General features: G+C 35.5%; 2 protein-coding genes across 2 annotated transcripts; both read right to left on the bottom strand.

Annotated features, from left to right (window-relative positions):
• Positions 1–38: 38 nt before the first annotated feature.
• LOC132180024 (protein FEZ-like) lies at positions 39–1,678 on the bottom strand. The gene is made up of 3 exons (XM_059592864.1): positions 1,498–1,678; positions 1,094–1,395; positions 39–749 (listed from the first exon to the last, which is right to left on the bottom strand). Exons 1-3 carry the CDS (start codon positions 1,676–1,678, stop codon positions 39–41), a joined length of 1,194 nt encoding a protein of 397 aa, XP_059448847.1.
• Positions 1,679–7,158: 5,480 nt separating this feature from the next.
• On the bottom strand, positions 7,159–12,659 carry LOC132179778 (uncharacterized). Its single transcript, XM_059592548.1, has 10 exons — positions 12,349–12,659; positions 12,120–12,211; positions 11,830–11,937; positions 11,235–11,317; positions 10,806–10,939; positions 9,347–9,396; positions 9,134–9,226; positions 7,744–7,835; positions 7,449–7,555; positions 7,159–7,291 (listed from the first exon to the last, which is right to left on the bottom strand). The coding sequence occupies exons 1-10, from the start codon at positions 12,565–12,567 to the stop codon at positions 7,247–7,249; spliced, it is 1,023 nt and encodes a 340-aa protein (XP_059448531.1). The 5' UTR covers positions 12,568–12,659; the 3' UTR covers positions 7,159–7,246.
• Positions 12,660–17,139: the final 4,480 nt, after the last annotated feature.

The following is a 17,139-nucleotide window of genomic DNA, read 5'->3' on the forward strand; positions in this document are numbered from 1 at the left end:
TAACGTCTAAAAGCTAGAAATTAAACAATGACTTTGACTTAAGTATAGCTCTTGGTCGTCGAAAAACTTGTTGACAATTCACTAGGACATGGTGAAGAATCCCACACTAAGTTCGGCTTCCAAGCATCGGCATTGGAAGGCAAACTGAACGGAAATCCAATGGATCGGACGGTCTCCCACTGCTCATCTGTACTATGCATTAGATTAGGATTCTTCATGATCAAGCCGTTGGCATGCTCACCTTGCATGTGATCTTGAAGTAAGTTGATTGAGAAGCCATTGCAATTATGTTCTTGTGGTACTCCACCATAGTGATCTATGCTGTCAGCAGTGGCCTTGGTTCCAAAATCTCCAAGCATTGAAGATGGCATGTTTAACAGCATGGAAGAAAGATCAACTGTGCATTTAGCCGGCATTGAAGTTTCTAGAGGAGAAAAAAAGAAGCTTGAGGGTAGGTCTCCAGTAGTACTCGAGATGGGGAGTTGAGGGGATTTATCAACTATTTGGTTTAAGGATTTGTATGATGCAAAATCTAGGGGAGAAAATGCAGAGATCATGTCATTGTTAATAGAGAACTGAATGGGCGAGCAGCTGGTTTGTTGAGAACTGAATTGAGTACACTGTGATCCTTTGGCTAGCATGTGATCATTTGTGTTAGTTTCTGGTAGTGGAGAGACCCAAGAGTGGGAGAGGGCTCTTTGGGTTGTGGAATTAGCTTTCTTGAATATCCTGCATATTGCCCACAAGTCCTGCAACCATATAATTCAAACATGCAAAGATTTAAATAAATATACGAAAGTATTAATTAAATTAATGATTAAGTTTATTCTTTTTGTTAGTTTAAACTTTTGAAATAAATAGTGATTTATCATGGTATTAGAATCAGAAGTCCAAAGTATTAACAATATATCAACAACCTTTACTGTCAAGATAACAAACTCCACACAGTTTCTGTTTACTTGTATTCTGCAGATGTTGTTGATATATCATTAACACTAAGTTTGAATCGATCCAACTTTAGACTTTATTTTCTATGATCATATGAAACTTTTCAGATAGGTGGTAATTTGTCAAGGAGTTTGAAGACGCTTACGTTGGCAGGAATGGTTTTGTCGAGGAATCTCTTTGGCGGTGTTGAGTCGGAGAGTGAAGGTAACCGAAACTCATGCATCATCCAGTCAGTTTTGACCCCTTTGGCAGCTCTACCTTTGTAGAAAACAAGGGATTTCTTCAAGCCAATGCACTTGGAGCCTTCAGAGGAGTAAATCGGCCTGTCAGTTCCCGTGGCTTTCCAAAACCCTGCTCCGGTCACCCGGTTAGGCCGCGCACTGTTTCTGTACTTCCTGTCCCTAGGGCAATAGAAATACCACTCTTTTTCTCCGGTGGTGGCCAACTCTACATGCCAAAAAGTTGACACCAAAAATTATTATAGAGAACAGAATAAACAGAGTAATGAGTAGCTAGCAGATTAAGCAAAGGAGTTTTAGTTTATCTTACTTGGAAGATCCCATGGATCATATTTATAGATATCAAGCTGCTTGATGAGCTCGATAGAGAGAGGTCGGTGCTGGATCTTTCTCTTCAAATAAAACCCAACAAGCTCCTCATCAGTTGGGTGAAATCGAAACCCTGGTAGCAACACTTCATCAAGTTTATCAGCATCACTTCTCTCATCCATATCTTCCTGCAGTCTCTTCTTTTTGAAAACCCTAACGAAAAGATGGAGACTAAAGAAGCAATATATGGAATAATTAAGAGTTTTCGTATAACAAATTTTCCCTTTGAACCAAAACTGAAAATGGTCAGAAACAGATGGAAAAGATAGTTTCCCAACTGTGTGCAGAGCAAACCCTAACAGGAAATGAACACAAAGAAACCAACTTGGCTAAGCTCACTTAGTTTGAAGCCATTATATGCTTCCTGAGAAGGGGTCTGCCTCCGAAGGATCAGCCGCCTTTTCTGGTGATATTAAAGTAGTAGTGTGTTTTGCGAGGATCGCGTTGGCTCACAGAGAAGCTAATGACAAATTAGCTCTTACCAAGAAACCCTAAGTCAAGAAAAATGGATTAATTTTGATAGTGACTCTAATTTCTCATTTGGGGTTTGTTTAATCCAAGTCGTGGAATCTCAATAAACCACCAAAATCTAAGGTTTCTGGGGATTATGGATCGGTGTTTAATTTCCCATTTATCATATTAATTTCATCAAAGTTGTGCTATATCCACCACAGATGAAGACAAAGTAGACCTCCAAGAAAGTAATTTTATATGGTCGTCTATCTTTGAACTATTATATAGAAACGTAGACCCGAACCAACCTCCAACACATAATTGATCAAATTTATATTCAACCTCAAATTCCTGTGTCACCACTTAGGATTATATTAATGTTTCAAGTTTCTCAGAATCCGAAAATCCCGTTTCTATTCCATTCCCCAGAGCTTCTATTCCACTGACTTTGTCAGATCGAATCAATATATATATATTGTGTCAAATGTGCAGATACACCAAACGAACGTGTGATGAAGTCTAAAGGGTAAAAGGGACCACTTACCTTTATTAGAACATAGTTAAAGTTCTTGTTTGACCCACTTGGAAGGATCCCCGCCTATCTTTCGGAGTTGTCAAAAAATTTCCAAGTAAAATAATTGACTTTCTGGGTATTCTTGGCCCTCTTATAATTGGCTGCTGCTAAAATGGTTTTCTCATCATCCACTTGACATTTTTGCTCTTGAGCTTTGTGAGTTCGGCAATTTCTTCCTTTAAAAAAGAAATTCTAAGAGCAAGTTCGATGTGTTTTTTTTTTTTTTTTATAGTCATATTTCTATACTCACCAAACTGGGTTCAGTGTTAAAAGAGGAGTAGGTGTTGACATAAAGAGAATTTAAATCGGTGGTATATATATATCCATTATATAGTGGTTAGCATTTAACTTAATTAGAGTTTTGATTGGGAACATATGAGAATACCGTTTGAATCTCTGAAGGGATTTGACTTAAAACTTTGATGAGATGAGTTAGGTTTCGTTCTCTTATACATTTATGCGGAATCCATATGTGGGTCTTACAAATTTAATAGTAAATTTACCTATATCTTATATGAAGATAAACAAGAAATGGAAACCAAACATTTTTCTTTTTCTTTCTTTCTTTTTTCTTATTACAAATGCCATTCACCACATGCATTTTTAAGATGGAATGGAACCTAGCTAAAAGCAAACAAGCATTAATAAATCATCAAGAAACAAATTAAGGAAAAAACAAGTTGAGTTTAAGAAAGAGCAGGTAAGTTTAATCAATTAGTTTATATATATGAACATGAAGACACCAACTCTCTTGAGATTTGAAGCCAACAATGGTCGTACTGTATTTTTGTGGTCTAGTGTTGGTCTAGTCGTTGTCCATGTGCCACATGATGATCATTTCTGGCGCAAGAAGGCTGTCTCTATGAAGCCATCGAACTCTTTCTAGAACGAACCCTAGAGAGACGTGTGTATATATATATATATAATTTGGCACCCATGCATATAGTCATATAGACGTTATGACTATGAGTGAAGTGTTGTTGAAAAGGAGACGTGGGTTTTTGGGTCATTTACAGTGCATGCATAAGTCAAATTATGTGATTTAGTGTGGGCTTCCGAAAACCCAAGTATAGAATTCCTCAATTTTCTTGCTTTTAGTAAAACCAAGTTAATACAATTTGAATTTCCTTCATTGTCCTTAAATTTAATTAATTAATTAATTAGGTCCAAATTTTGATACTAAACTTTGCTAACCATGTCTAGTGCTTGGATAGCAAGCGAAAGCCAATTAGTACCATGAAGTTAATGAGGCAAGTTCAGTGAGTCAAATGCCAAACTTGGGACTAGAAAATCAGTGAAACTCCCCAAATCTAGCCCTCGGTTGGAACCCTTTGTGTCTGTTCCTTGACCTAGGGTTTGCCACCCAAGCGTGTAAACAAAGTTAAAATATGAGTCAAACTCTTCAAGCTCAAGCATCTATGCCTCTTTCCGCGTGAATACATTAATCTCTGAATTATTAACATGCATGTATAGGTGCATGCCTAATACACTCTGCAATCTATGTATGGCGGATCAATTGTAGACCTACCCCAATTTAAATCGAAACCAGTGACGTGGGTGCATGCCACGTACGTTATCCTCATAGCTCATGGCCTCATGAAAAGAAAGAGAATATACATATACATATGTTATTTGTGAATTTTTTTTTTTTTTTTTTTGTTATTTGATGAAAAGAAAGAGAATATACATATACATATGTTATTTGTGAATTTTTTTTTTCTTTTTTGTTATTTGTGAATTGTTAGAATCCATATATAGGGTTTTATTCAATATTTGTGAAGAATAACATTATGCATTTAAGATTGTATGATTTAACTCATTTTGCTCTATAATTAAATAAGATCTTGTAAACATTATATATATATATATTCAAGTTAATAATATCAAAATGTAAACCTAATGGGCATTAGTGCAGTACTGAACGTAAGCCTCTTAAAGCTGAATCACTTTAAATTTCTGTTTTTCTCTTTTACTTCTACTCCTTGGTTATCTTTTTATTGTACTTTAACATTTTAAGATAGGGAGAGGCTTACATACAGTTCTTCTAAACTACCGCAATCTGCGGTAGTTTGAAAGGACCGCTCAAATCTTCTAAAGGAAATTTTAACCCAAAACTGCAGTGATTTTTTTTATAAAAAAAAAAAATTGACGGCAAGGAAGATGCCCGTTAAGTACTCCTCAGCCAAACGTTATCTCCCTCTTCCCCAAAACTTCTGTGAGTTCTGTCTCTCTGTTCTCTGGTGTGCTATGGGTAGAAAAGCCCAAAATCGACAAAATCTTTCACCCAAATACTGAATCTCTGGTAAAAAAAAAAAAAAAAAAAACAAATACAACCCTTCCATAGGAAAAAGTAAATGAATCTTTTGTAGAACGTATATATATGACACGGGAAAAAAAAAAAAAAAAATTCTTTTGTAAAAAAAAAAATAATAATAAAATACATCTCATAAAAAAATTCTAAAATGAAGAAAATTATACACAACATGACAACAAATACTAACCTGTCAGGAGAGTGATTGACTACCTCTGTAGTTGGAAAGAAAGAGTCCAACGTCATGGCTTTTGGAGTCTTCAGTAGGGCCGGCGTTGATTAAAAAATTTTTGGGTTTTCTACCTTTAGAGAAGAGAGATAACGTTTGGCTGGGAAGTACTTAACAGGCATCTTCTTTGCCGTCAATTTATTTTTTATTTTTTTAAGAGAAGCACCACAGTTTTGAGTTAAAGGGTTAAAGTTACCCTTAAGAAGATCTGAGCAGTCCTTTTAAACTACCGCAGATTGCGGTAGTTTAAAAGGACTGTATGTAAGCCTCTCCCTTTAAGATAAAATCATAGCCCATTTTTCGTGACCTTATCTAGGGTAGTGTCTGGAAATCACTAACACATTTTTTTTTTCCCTTAAAATTCAAGTAGTTGTAGGTCTTGTACGTTTTGGTTCAAAAATAATACCTACTGGTTCCACAAGTCCCAATCTTCACCGTGCTTGTCGAATGAAGCTATTTTGACACATCTTCTCTGCCACAATTTGCTACCGTCCTACTTCTCACTCTGGCAAATACTCTACTTGATAAGATCAAAACTTAACCATAGTGAGCATTAGTATGGTTACGCTCATTACTACTATTTTTTTTGTATTTTATTTTCATATCTTAACCCCTTTATCCTCTTCGGATTTTTTTCCTGGCCATGGATAGAAAAATACTCAATCAGCTTATCCCCTAAATCCTCACAAATCATAAACTTTCAATCTCAAACTTCCTCCTCCTCTATAAAGAAGACAACTATCATTTGACCACCATTGATAAAATCATCTTTGGCCTAACACCAATTTATTGAGACAAAATATTAATTGAATCTCATCCGAACAAAAATTTTCTCTAAATTGAGTTCAAAAAGTTTTATTCAACCTAGTCTCAAAAGTGGTGCGTGCCCTTTAGCATGTGTTTCTCACATGATTTTTAATAACATTGAAAAAAATAAAAAAAAATAAAAAAATAAACATATTTTTCACAGGTTGAAGTATATGATCAAACACGACACATGACACTTTTAAAGATTGAGTTAAAAGAATTTCTTCCAACTCATTGTATCATCCCATAGTGGCAAGCCTTACAAAAACAATTAAAAATAAATAAATCATGGCCTCTGCTTTTTGGGTAGAGGATTGTAGACGATCCCCATCCAACAATTTCTGACACTTAAGCACTAGATTGGGTAATTTTTTATTTTTTATTTTTTATATTTTTATATTTTTATATTTTTTAATTTTTTATTTTTTGTATATCAAATGGATTAGTTTATTTTATAACAAGTTCGATCCCTTTTATTTGCCTCCCGCATATATCACATTTATGTGAGCTCATCTCTGGAGGCACTTCACATGCTATGACACGGAGTGGTCAATTGTTACAGCACATCGCTAGCATATGCCTTCAATTTGACTTCAATTACAGCACATCGCTGAAAATTTTTCCCTACTTCAATAGCCAGAGCAATTCCATCGAATCTGGGCTTGATCAATATTAGGGATTTCTAAGCATCCCATTGTAAAATTTCTCGTGCCCTCTGATTTCTATACCATAGCACTCGGCCACTATCATTAACTTTCACCAACTGAGCTACAGTCACGCTTTCTGATCTTGGCTGGTTGAGGAACAGAGTTGACTGGTTAGTAACACGTTTAATTAATACAACACAGATCTACAAATAATAATGTCGCATCTAAATCAGATAGCTTCCATTGGAAGGATGCTGCGCTAATTACGTGAGCCATAAATTCCGACACTGATTAGAAAGACCAAAAAGCTACGTGTTTGTATAAAGTTATCAGCTTGAGAAATAAATAAACATAAACCCATTATGAAGTAACAAATGATGAAATAAGTTAGTGATAAGTCAACTTGCACAATTCTGCTAAAAAGATCGATGTTTATGTTGTTCTCTTAGCCTCAGTGGCAGATAATTGACTAACCAATTTGTTTGCATATATTCACTTGCATCACTTGTTTTCCTACTCTTAATCACCTGTACAACAAAGAACAGAGAAAAGAAAAAGGTGTGGGGAAACAGAGTGGGGGGGGGGGTGGGGTTGCGAAAACCTGTATGGTCCCATGGTAAATAAGCCTAGAGTGCAGCCCGCACAAGCTCTGGTTTTCAATAAAAACCCCTATGTTGTTGCTTGCAGCAATTCCTTGATGTCATAACCTTGAAGCTGCACCCAGAGAAGAAGTTTTAGCACTTGAGACAAAACTAACACCAACGAGATAGATAATACATCTATGCTTGGTTGTCCTCGAGCTACAGAGTAAGAGAATAACAGTGGACGGGCATATTAAGCAAACGTACATACCACATAACAAAACACTTACCTGAAGAAAGGTAAGAAGCAATATAACTCCCGAGTTCCAAAAACCATGTATTGTGATGGGTGTTAGAAGATTACGGGTTTGGGCATATGAAAGTCCCAAAGTAGTCCCTGCAGGGATCACGAGGTACTGTTGGTTCTAGGAAGTAGATGGACAAATTTGATGTCTAATAGAGAGAAATAAGTTCAATATTCTAAAACCTTTCATATTTTACAATCTGATCAAGGAAACTTAAAACGTGTAGATCTTGACCACATTTATTCTTCTTTTGAATGTATTTACAGGGTAAACATGTTACCTAGCACAAACAGCTGGGGAAACTCTCCAGGAGTGAGATGTGCAAGTGCAAATACAGCTGCGCTTATAATGACAGCTACTGGTGTAGGTACCCTGTAGAAGTAAGAGCAGAAGCACGGAAACAAACAGATGAGCATTTAAAAGTTGGCAGGTAAAAACCCAAGTAATTTCCCTAACATCAATCAGAACCAATATCACCCTCAACACATATGGGCACAAGGCTTTGTTGATGAGATAAAAGGAACAATTATAGATATAGAAAAGATGGACAATGTATTTTATATGGAAAAAGGGGATGGAAGAAAGTGCAGAAAATGCATGAGAACAAATGGTATTTACTAGACTACCCAATCTAACAACAGTCAAGCTTATCCTAATGTGGGATTTATCTCATAAATTTTTTATTTCATTTTAATTTATGGAGGCCATGCCTGCAGTTGTCTACAGCATGTCCTTCCTCAGTCTTGATCCACATTGTTACGCCTTTTTACCTAGTTCTTGTAGCATCTTCAACAGGGTCAACATCACACCAAATTACTTCACCCTTTAATCTTTATTAAACAGAACATGACTATCTCAACCTTCTTTCATCTTGTTCTCAATTAGTACAGTTGCTTTCAAATGCAATTATATCAGGTTCAATCTGTCTTGTGTCGGCACTTATCCCTCTCATCCATGTTCCACTGTTCTCATACTAAGAGTTACTTGAAAGTGAAATGTTCCATAAAAGATTGCATTCATGGCCCTACATTTGTTCCAAAAGATGTTTCCCTTTTATTGATGAACATGCTGACCACATAATTCCAGAGCACTTTCCCCACTTCCTCCATCGCTCTTTTATCAAATTTCAGCTTATTCACAATTTCTAAGAACTGTGTTGTGCATCTTTTTTTCTTTTTTTCTTTTTTTGGCTTTAAAAGGTTAGTACTTTTTTTAATAGGTAGTTTATATATGCACCCAATTGGTTTTGAATCCACAGCCTCACCCTCTCCAGTTTTTATAAGAAAGGAGGTGCTATTTGAGCCAGAGTTTATTCACAAGACCTTCTTATATGTCAACAACTTCAGTTGTATGAAAAAATCTCCAAATTATAGTAAAAAAAAAAAGCGCCTAGCTCAAGGCTTCACCAACTCAGTTTAAACCTGCGAACCACGGGGGCTAAGAAATGATTGGCATTAAATGGCAAGAAAATTTTTTACATTCTTCAACCTCAGAGTTTGTTGGTAAATGTCATGTCATTTTGGGAGCAACGTCCGAAGAAACAATCAATGTTGCTAAGCATAGAGTAAACTTTTAAGTTCACAAACACTAAGTTTTGAAAGAAAAAAATTCTTCATATCATGCAACATTAAAATGGAAACTGAATATTTAGGAACAAAAAGAAATATTACCACTTAGTTAGGGACACCATAAAAAAACCCCGAAACACGGTCTCCTCAAGAAGTGGAGCAAAGACACCAGTGATCCCCACCAAACAAGCAGTGCTACAAATAAATACAGCCAATTAAACTGATAAGTAGTCAACTCCTGATGACGGCAAGTCGAACAGTTTGGCATGGATGCAGCCAGAACAGCCAGAACTATGAAGTTTTTTCTTGAGATACCTGATGCTTGAAGATCCAATTAGTGGAAGCAAGCGAACTAGAGCATCAGTCTGAAACCAAGTTACAGAGATTACATAGAGATCCCTTACATAGAGAAAGCAAGAGAACTGTATAAGCTAAAATATCCATTTATATCTCAGAATATCACCAGAGTAACTACCCTAGTAGTTTTTCAGTAAATGTAGTAGTTGTACAGGATAAAATCTAATCCACCAAAACATAAATGTTTCTCTTCAAAGAAATGACAAGAGGTAGCCCATAATTATGGAAATGTGAACAATATTTCATAAAAGGATTTATTGCAAAATTTGATGAATGGCTCATAGAAAAAGCCCATATTGATAATAGTTATGATACAGGGATGGAGTATGTTAAGTTTATGTGTATGTTGGCAAATCCCAGTGTCAAAACATGGGTTATTTGGGTTGTATTTAATTGTGGTTGTGTTAGGGTTGAGTCTAGTTCAAAAGAAGGTTCAAGAATTCATGTTTATGAAGACTCACGCGACTCTCGCTCAACTTCTGCTCAAGCAAACAAGTTCGAAGTTCAATCAGAAAGTTTGCTCAATCCTTCGCAAGATTGACGCTCAGGCGAACAAGGACCCAAGCTCAAACAAAAACTTCACTCGATCTCTCGCACACCAGTTGCTCGAGCGAACCAGTTTAAACGTCCAAACAGAAACTTCGCTCAACCCTCACTCAAGCGAGTTTGCGCCAAGTGTTGCTTTCTCTACACGATTTCCCATATTTAACCCAATGTTTTACCTTACCTATATAAGCCCTGCACGATTTTCTATGAGAAAGAGTGCAGTTTCTCTATAACCATGGAGAGAGTTCTAAACTCCCTATGCCTAAATTGAAAGACAAAAACATTTCCCAGATAGTTCTTTCAAACCACAGAAACCTTCAGCCCCTACCAGTTTGGTAGAGTACCATCAGTGAGTTCATTGGTGTGCTAGAGTTCCGAGTTGCAGCGAGCAAATTCGTTCATGGAGAAGATTCCATAGAAGAAGGCTAGAGTTTTGGAACCGCTGCGGCAAGAGATAGGGGATTGCAAGCCTGTGTCTAGATTGCAAATGTTTTTGAAGTATAGAACGGTTGTAACAATTGCTCTTCTATAGTGAAATTTCTTTTGGGTTTGGCTAGCCTTGGAGTGGTTTTTTTTTTTTTTTTTAAGAGTTCTTGAAAAAAATTCTTTTTGTCACCAAAATCTGTGTTATTTGTGTTTTATTTTGTTTGGATTGTGATCATTTTATTTGTGAGATTCTTAAAATTGCAATTATTGGTTGTAAACACTATTCAACCCCTTCTAGGTGTTAGTTTGGGGTCTATTGTATTTTTCAGAGTAGACGTTACTCCTTGATATCTGGACCTACTGATTTTGTAAAATAGCTCAAGGTCCTCTGCACCAAAAGAATGAAAGAAAGAAACTAAAACCAAGTTCCAGATCAGTTCCAAACCTCTCTTTGTGGACTCTCGCCACTAAAAAAGGATGTAGCAGCCCCCGTCAATGCAACAGCCGATACAGCACCAACAAGACCAATCCCTGCCCACAAGAGCCACCCTTTCTGTAGACTAAAAGGTTCCCTCCAATCTGAAACAAATATTATTTCAACCGATTGAGCATAGGGATCCAAAATATATAGATTAGACAACCATATAGCTGCCAAGAACTAATTTGACCATCAAAATTCATTATCTCATTGAGACATACAATTGAGTTACATATAAAAAGCACTATCTCATGACAATTTTAATTTACTTAATGGATTTGCAGCCCAGTCGAGCAAGTCAACATTTTTGGGGGAGAATTGCTAATCAACAAAAAGAAAGTGTAAACCTGTACGCTTGTAATGATAGAGAAATAGCAAGTCTGAAAAGGCTGATACCATAACGAAAAACGTCTTCAGGAAGTGGTTGAAAAGTGTTGGCCACGCCATACAGAATTCCAAGTACAGCTAGAGTAGTAATGCTGCCAAAACAACAACAAACAAAGGCGATTATCTACTACACTGATGGATTGGCATAAAAACAACTTACATGTAAAAGTATTGTAAGTTTTTTAAATCCCATGTGAAACTGGGTGACTTTACAGTTCCCAAATAAGATGTCTATGAAGCCTAAGAAGACCAACAATATGAGCATAGGGATGAAATCCATCGCATCCAATTGATATCTAGAAGGTAAATAAGTTTCCTAAAGAAAAAATATCGAACAGAGAATTCTAAATACAGACAATATGTTAACATTCTGCAGAAAAATACACAGTTTTCAACACAATTAGGTGATACGGGAAACATTTCAGCTTTCAGACATGAATGTAAAATTTACGTGTTTGGACCCAAATACAAAGATCGGTTCCCAAATGGGCTGGCAAAGTTTTACATTTGCAAAAATAGCTCTTTAAGCAGAGCCAAACAATGTGTAAATACTAAAAGAGCTCAGAAAAAAAAAATAATACTAAAAGGACGTGGTGACTAATACCCCTGATCGAAGAACAGTAACTCAGCCTTCTCGTCTAAACTTAGCTCCTGAATGCGAAGTCCTAGATACGGTATAGCCGCTGCCTCTACCAACCCTGTCAAAACAAAACTGCCTGGGAAAAAATCATTAATTTCACTCCACAAGTTGAAAACCAAGAAACATCTTGGACTATATATATATACATATTTAGCTAAAACATTCTTTAATTAAGACCCCATAAGATAGTTTGTTACTCTGTTTCACAAATTTCATAGCACATAACAATATTTCGGCATCGGAAAAACAAACACCTTAATCCGCAAGCAAGCGAAGTCAAGGAAACCGTTTGCCATTCCCAGGGCACGTCCCACTGCTTCAAAATTTGCCAGTCCAATCCAGTTTTCTGAAATACAATTCGCGTACAGAAATTTGTTTAGGTTTCCTTTGAGACTCATCTACACCTAACAAATTCATTTGAACTCTCTCATTTTGCTTAAATAGATTGCTAGCCATTCGAACTTCGGAGCTTTAGAAGCGTACCTTTTCCTGAAGCTCGGCTTTAGATTTTTCGTCGGCGCTGAAAAAGCAGACTGAGCGCGGCGCTCTCCTGGAAATGGACTGGCGGCGCGGCGAGAACCGGTGGAGAGCAAGGGCACGGCTTTGTTTCGCCGAGGTTTTCGCCGAATACGGTTTGGGTGAAGCGGGGAAACGATAGCACAAAGAAGATTGAGCTAGCGATGAGAGTAGCATCGTCACCATTGTTCGCTTTATTCAATTTTTTAGCATAAAAAATCTTCAGTCGCAACGGTTGAGACAATGAGACCTCAGAGCAGAGCGAGCGCTTGCTCGGTAGGATAAGGCTGCAGCTACACGTAGTGCTCAAAACTCTAATAAAAGGAAAATTATAATTATAGTAGTAACTCTTTTACTTTTAAATCACAATTTTTGTAGTTTTTCTTTGTTAATATCAATTGAATTTTACCTATCAACTATGCATGTAATATGTATTAGCCTTGGCGAATGCTTGAAATATTATGGTTTTTATTATAATATTTTATATAAATTGATTATTAGTAAAATAATGAAGAATATAATTAATAAGGTTAGTCCACCGTCCAGTGTAATCGGGTGTGCTGCGTTGTCTCTTGAGGCTTTCAAATTAGTTAACTCTTGGAAAGATGGCCTAATAGAGAGACTGATTACAAATGATGTTCGATGGGAAGCTCCTAGAACGGATTTGTTAAAATAAATTAGGATACAGCTATAGATAAGAGTAGAAGGAAGATGGGTATCGGTGTGGTTGTTAGAGATGATAATGAAGAGGTGTTGGCGACTTTGGTAGCGCCAAAAGACTATATCGTTGAGCCGGATATTGCGAAGGCAGCAACGGCATTAAGGGCCATTAAGTTGAGTCAGGAATTGGGTTTCACATGGTGGTTATGGAGGGTGACTCCCTCACTCTTAATAAAGATGGGAGAAATTGGAGCCATTACGGTCATCTTATGGAGGAGGCGATGAGATTGCTTAATTGTCTGCAAAACTAGAAGGTTAAACATGTTAGACCAAATCTCAATAGTGCTGCTCATAGTCTGGCGCAGGAAGTATTATCCTATAGTGTGAAACAAGTCCTTATTGACGAAGTTCCTAATTGCATTTTAACATTATCTTTGTAGAACGTTGTGCTTAAGTTGTTTTGATTTTTATATCACTCGATTCATTAAAAAAAAAAAAAAAATTGTAGAAAAAATTATATTAAAAGCCGTCTAATAGTCAAATGGATCTTCTTATATTATATATACAAGTATATTATAAACAAATTACATACAACAACAACTACAAGAATAAAACAAAAAAACAAATAGAAATGCAAGCTAAACATACAATTAGCACCTTAATGTACCGAAGAAAACGTAAGTCACTTGGAAATGCGGCCAATAAAAGTTGTGACCCACTATGATAAGTAAAACAATCAAAAGTAAGAGAATTCCTAAAAATTTAAATGTTGACTATCTTTCAATTAAACTGAAGATACAAAAATTAAAAAGAACAACAGAAAAGAGATTTTCATCACATACAAAGAGTCTGAAGCCAACCAGTTTGAGTTGAGCTAAAAGGAACAATACAAAAAATGAAAATAATATACTATAGAAATAAAGAAAATAGCTAAAAAAAACCTCTTTCAAGCCCAAAAATCAGTAGAATCAGTAGCAAAGACGACAAGGATGTGAAGGTGCGTTAAATCCAAGCGTGATGTCTACCCGTGAAGGCCAGCCATATGCGTATAAGAGCATTCTCAGATTTCCTATGCGTATGAAATATGTTCAAAAAATCGTAAAAAACGTCTTACAATAGACTCTTTAAATGAGCCTCAATTATGAGGATCACTACAATAGAACTCAAAGTATAAGATTTTACTATTGCAATCATTATGATTATTAAAATAATAATAATAAAAAAAGTTTATCTTTATTTTTTACTCTCTCCTCTCTCCTCTTACGATTCTCTCTCCTCTCATATATTTAATATAATTAAAATAAATAAATATTTTAATGATATATGAAATGTTTAAGAGAAGCTATTGTGGTATATTTTGACATAAAAAAGTAAAAAGTAGTTTGAATCTTTAAATGTAAAAAAAATGATGAAAAAACTGTTAAGAATGCTCGAAAACGGGATGGAGAGAGGTCAAAGAAGATGGTAGTGAGGCGCATTGATAAGCGGGGATGGCTTAAAAATGACAAATGGAGCTTAAAAAAGCCAAAATTGAGGCTTGATCCCTAAAGGTTTACCTGGGTTGTTAGTGTCTCTTTCATTCACTTCGATGCAAGATTAAGAATAATGAATACAAAATATTATAGAGTTGACAGAGCAGCATGGTGCGTGAAGACGATTACCCATTTACCCTTCCTTCTACTTCTGAACAGTGAACAGGTTTGAATCCAGATTTATTATATGAAGTTTAAAAAAACCATCCATCCAGCGTAGGTGATACTCAGGGGAGAGTATCACCTGAGTAGGTGATACTCAGGTGATACTTGGGAAACTTAATATATAGGATATTCCCCGGGAATATCCTATATATTAAATTTCCCAAGTGAAATGTCATATTAGTACATGGCCCTCACTCCTCAGAAAAGTCATGTCATGGGAAAGGAGCCACAATGGGCCTTTTCCGAGCCCAAGACCCATTTATAGGATCCAAAGAGCAGATCATAGGCCCAATTACATGGTCCAACTTCCTCATAATCAGCTCTTCCTGCAAGGTATTTGTTTCAATTTTTTTAATCTAAATTAATGTTGAGAAGCTTGATCTGATCTGAACCCACCAAACTCTGCCGGATTTTAGATCCACGGGATTAAAGAAAGAAAAGCTTAGAGGAATAAAGTTGAATAAACAACGTTAAAAATTCAACGTTAATGGGGCCTTAGCCTGACCCTCCAAAGTCGCTTGCTAATTAATAACGAGTTGATGCTTGTTTCGGAAAGTAGGGCCACGTATTGAATCCATGATCCAAGTTGAAAATGAAAGTTGACCCAACTCAATCATGAATATTTAAAAGAAGCTAAATATATTCTTTTTACTTTTTAGTAAACCCACCATGATCTTGCCGTCTGGTCGGCACAATAGGTTTTTAGCTTTTGTTTTTTTTTTTATTTTGCCATATTGGATTGGCGGTTGGCCCATCCAATTTCATCATTATTGACATCAAGAAGCTACCTAAATAGGACAGAAATTTCTTGTTGAAACTTTTTTTTTTTTTTTTGTGTTTTTTTTTTTCAAGAGGATGTCGATGGAGCTGGATGCCATTTTGTAGACTAAAGTTATGTTGTACATTATTCTTTCAATCATCTTTTAACTATTTACTTTTGTAAATCTAATAGATTTATTACTGAATTTGTAGATTTATGTGGATCCCGCAAAAGTTCTAATTGATTTACAGTTGAATTTATGAACTCATGTGGATCTCATAGAAATTCAATGATAAATTCACTTATTTATTACATGGAAATTGTTGAAAGATGGTTAAGAGAATATATATATATATTTTTTTATCATTTCTCACATACCAAATGGTCGGCTACTCGAGAAAAATATGTATACATATTAGATGGTCAAAACTTATATGGTTTTTTTTTTTTAAAAAAAAAAATCTATTTGATAATTGTTTTAAAAAGAGAAATGATTGGTGTCAATAATTTGCCTATATTTTTTTTTATATATTTTCCTGCAAATTTAATAGATCAACCATTAGATTTATGAGATCTATCATTGAATTTGTCTATGGTCCACATAAGTCTGCAAATTTGAGAAAATTAAATAAAATGGGAAAAATATGATAAAAATATTGACACCCATCATTTATCTTTTGAAAATATATTTCTTTTAAATTAACAAACTATTTAAAGATAAATGATATAATTCATTATATCTTTAACAATCTTTTAAGAGTAATGTTATAAGTTTCCCTAGAGTTTTCTTAAAGTCATCACAAATGTGATGTGACTTTTAAAATTACCAATAGATCAAAGTTAATACATCGTATTTCAAATTCAACACTAATTTTAAAAGTCATATCACATTTATAAGAATTCTAAGACAACTCTAGAAGGAGTTATAACATTATTCATCTTTTAATCATCTGTATAGTAAAATTAATGAGTTTACTATTGAGTCTACAAATTTAATAATTTATATATTTAATTTGTAAAACCAAATAAAAATAAATAAATAAATAAATATTAACGTAGATCCTTCTCATATTTTAAATATAAAACACTTTTTAAATGTGAACTTCATTAAATAATAATATAAACACTTGCAACCTTTATATTTTTACACTCATTTATTACATTATTCTACACTCATTAATGTGATATATTTAATTTTTTTAAATAAATATAAAAAACAATAATTAAAAGCACGTCGTATCACAAAATAAATGTAAAGATACTGATAGATTAAGATGGTTTACGGGTTTAGATACTGATAGGCGTTACATCCGAATGGACGGACGGACTTTCATCCAAAATCATTGGTGGCTATGGACAAACGATGGTTGGCGAGTAAACATCACCCTCGTGCTCGAAGTCACACGTATTAGCGAGCAGACAAACACCTTCGACATACTTTAACTTTACCCACCCACATCTCACTCGGATCCAAAACCATTCAACAGCACTGACTAATGAGCCCATGGTCGGCAATCACGCAGGCATGGGAGTGGACCCATACCCCTCGTTTACCGAGCCCATCGTCTGTGATCTCCCACTTCAATTGCGCGTGGGTCCCGCCGAAACCCAGCTGGGTCGCAGCTGTGATTTGTGCGATAC

This window comes from Corylus avellana, chromosome ca4, assembly GCF_901000735.1.
Source record: "Corylus avellana chromosome ca4, CavTom2PMs-1.0".
NCBI classification, from domain to species: Eukaryota; Viridiplantae; Streptophyta; class Magnoliopsida; order Fagales; family Betulaceae; genus Corylus; species Corylus avellana.

What these genes read in the sequence shown, in the direction of transcription:
- LOC132180024 (XM_059592864.1), bottom strand. Translation starts at nt 1,678, where the DNA reads ATGGATGAGAGAAGTGATGCTGATAAACTTGATGAAGTGTTGCTACCA. An exon ending in TGATCCATGGGATCTTCCAA is followed by an intron (nt 1,396 to 1,497) that starts GTAAGATAAACT and finishes TTTGGCATGTAG; the next exon opens with AGTTGGCCACCACCGGAGAA. An exon ending in ACAAAACCATTCCTGCCAAC is followed by an intron (nt 750 to 1,093) that starts GTAAGCGTCTTC and finishes ATATGGTTGCAG; the next exon opens with GACTTGTGGGCAATATGCAG.
- LOC132179778 (XM_059592548.1), bottom strand. Translation starts at nt 12,567, where the DNA reads ATGGTGACGATGCTACTCTCATCGCTAGCTCAATCTTCTTTGTGCTAT. An exon ending in ATTGGATCTTCAAGCATCAG is followed by an intron (nt 9,227 to 9,346) that starts GTATCTCAAGAA and finishes ATTTATTTGTAG; the next exon opens with CACTGCTTGTTTGGTGGGGA. An exon ending in ATGGTGTCCCTAACTAAGTG is followed by an intron (nt 7,836 to 9,133) that starts GTAATATTTCTT and finishes TTACTTCTACAG; the next exon opens with GGTACCTACACCAGTAGCTG.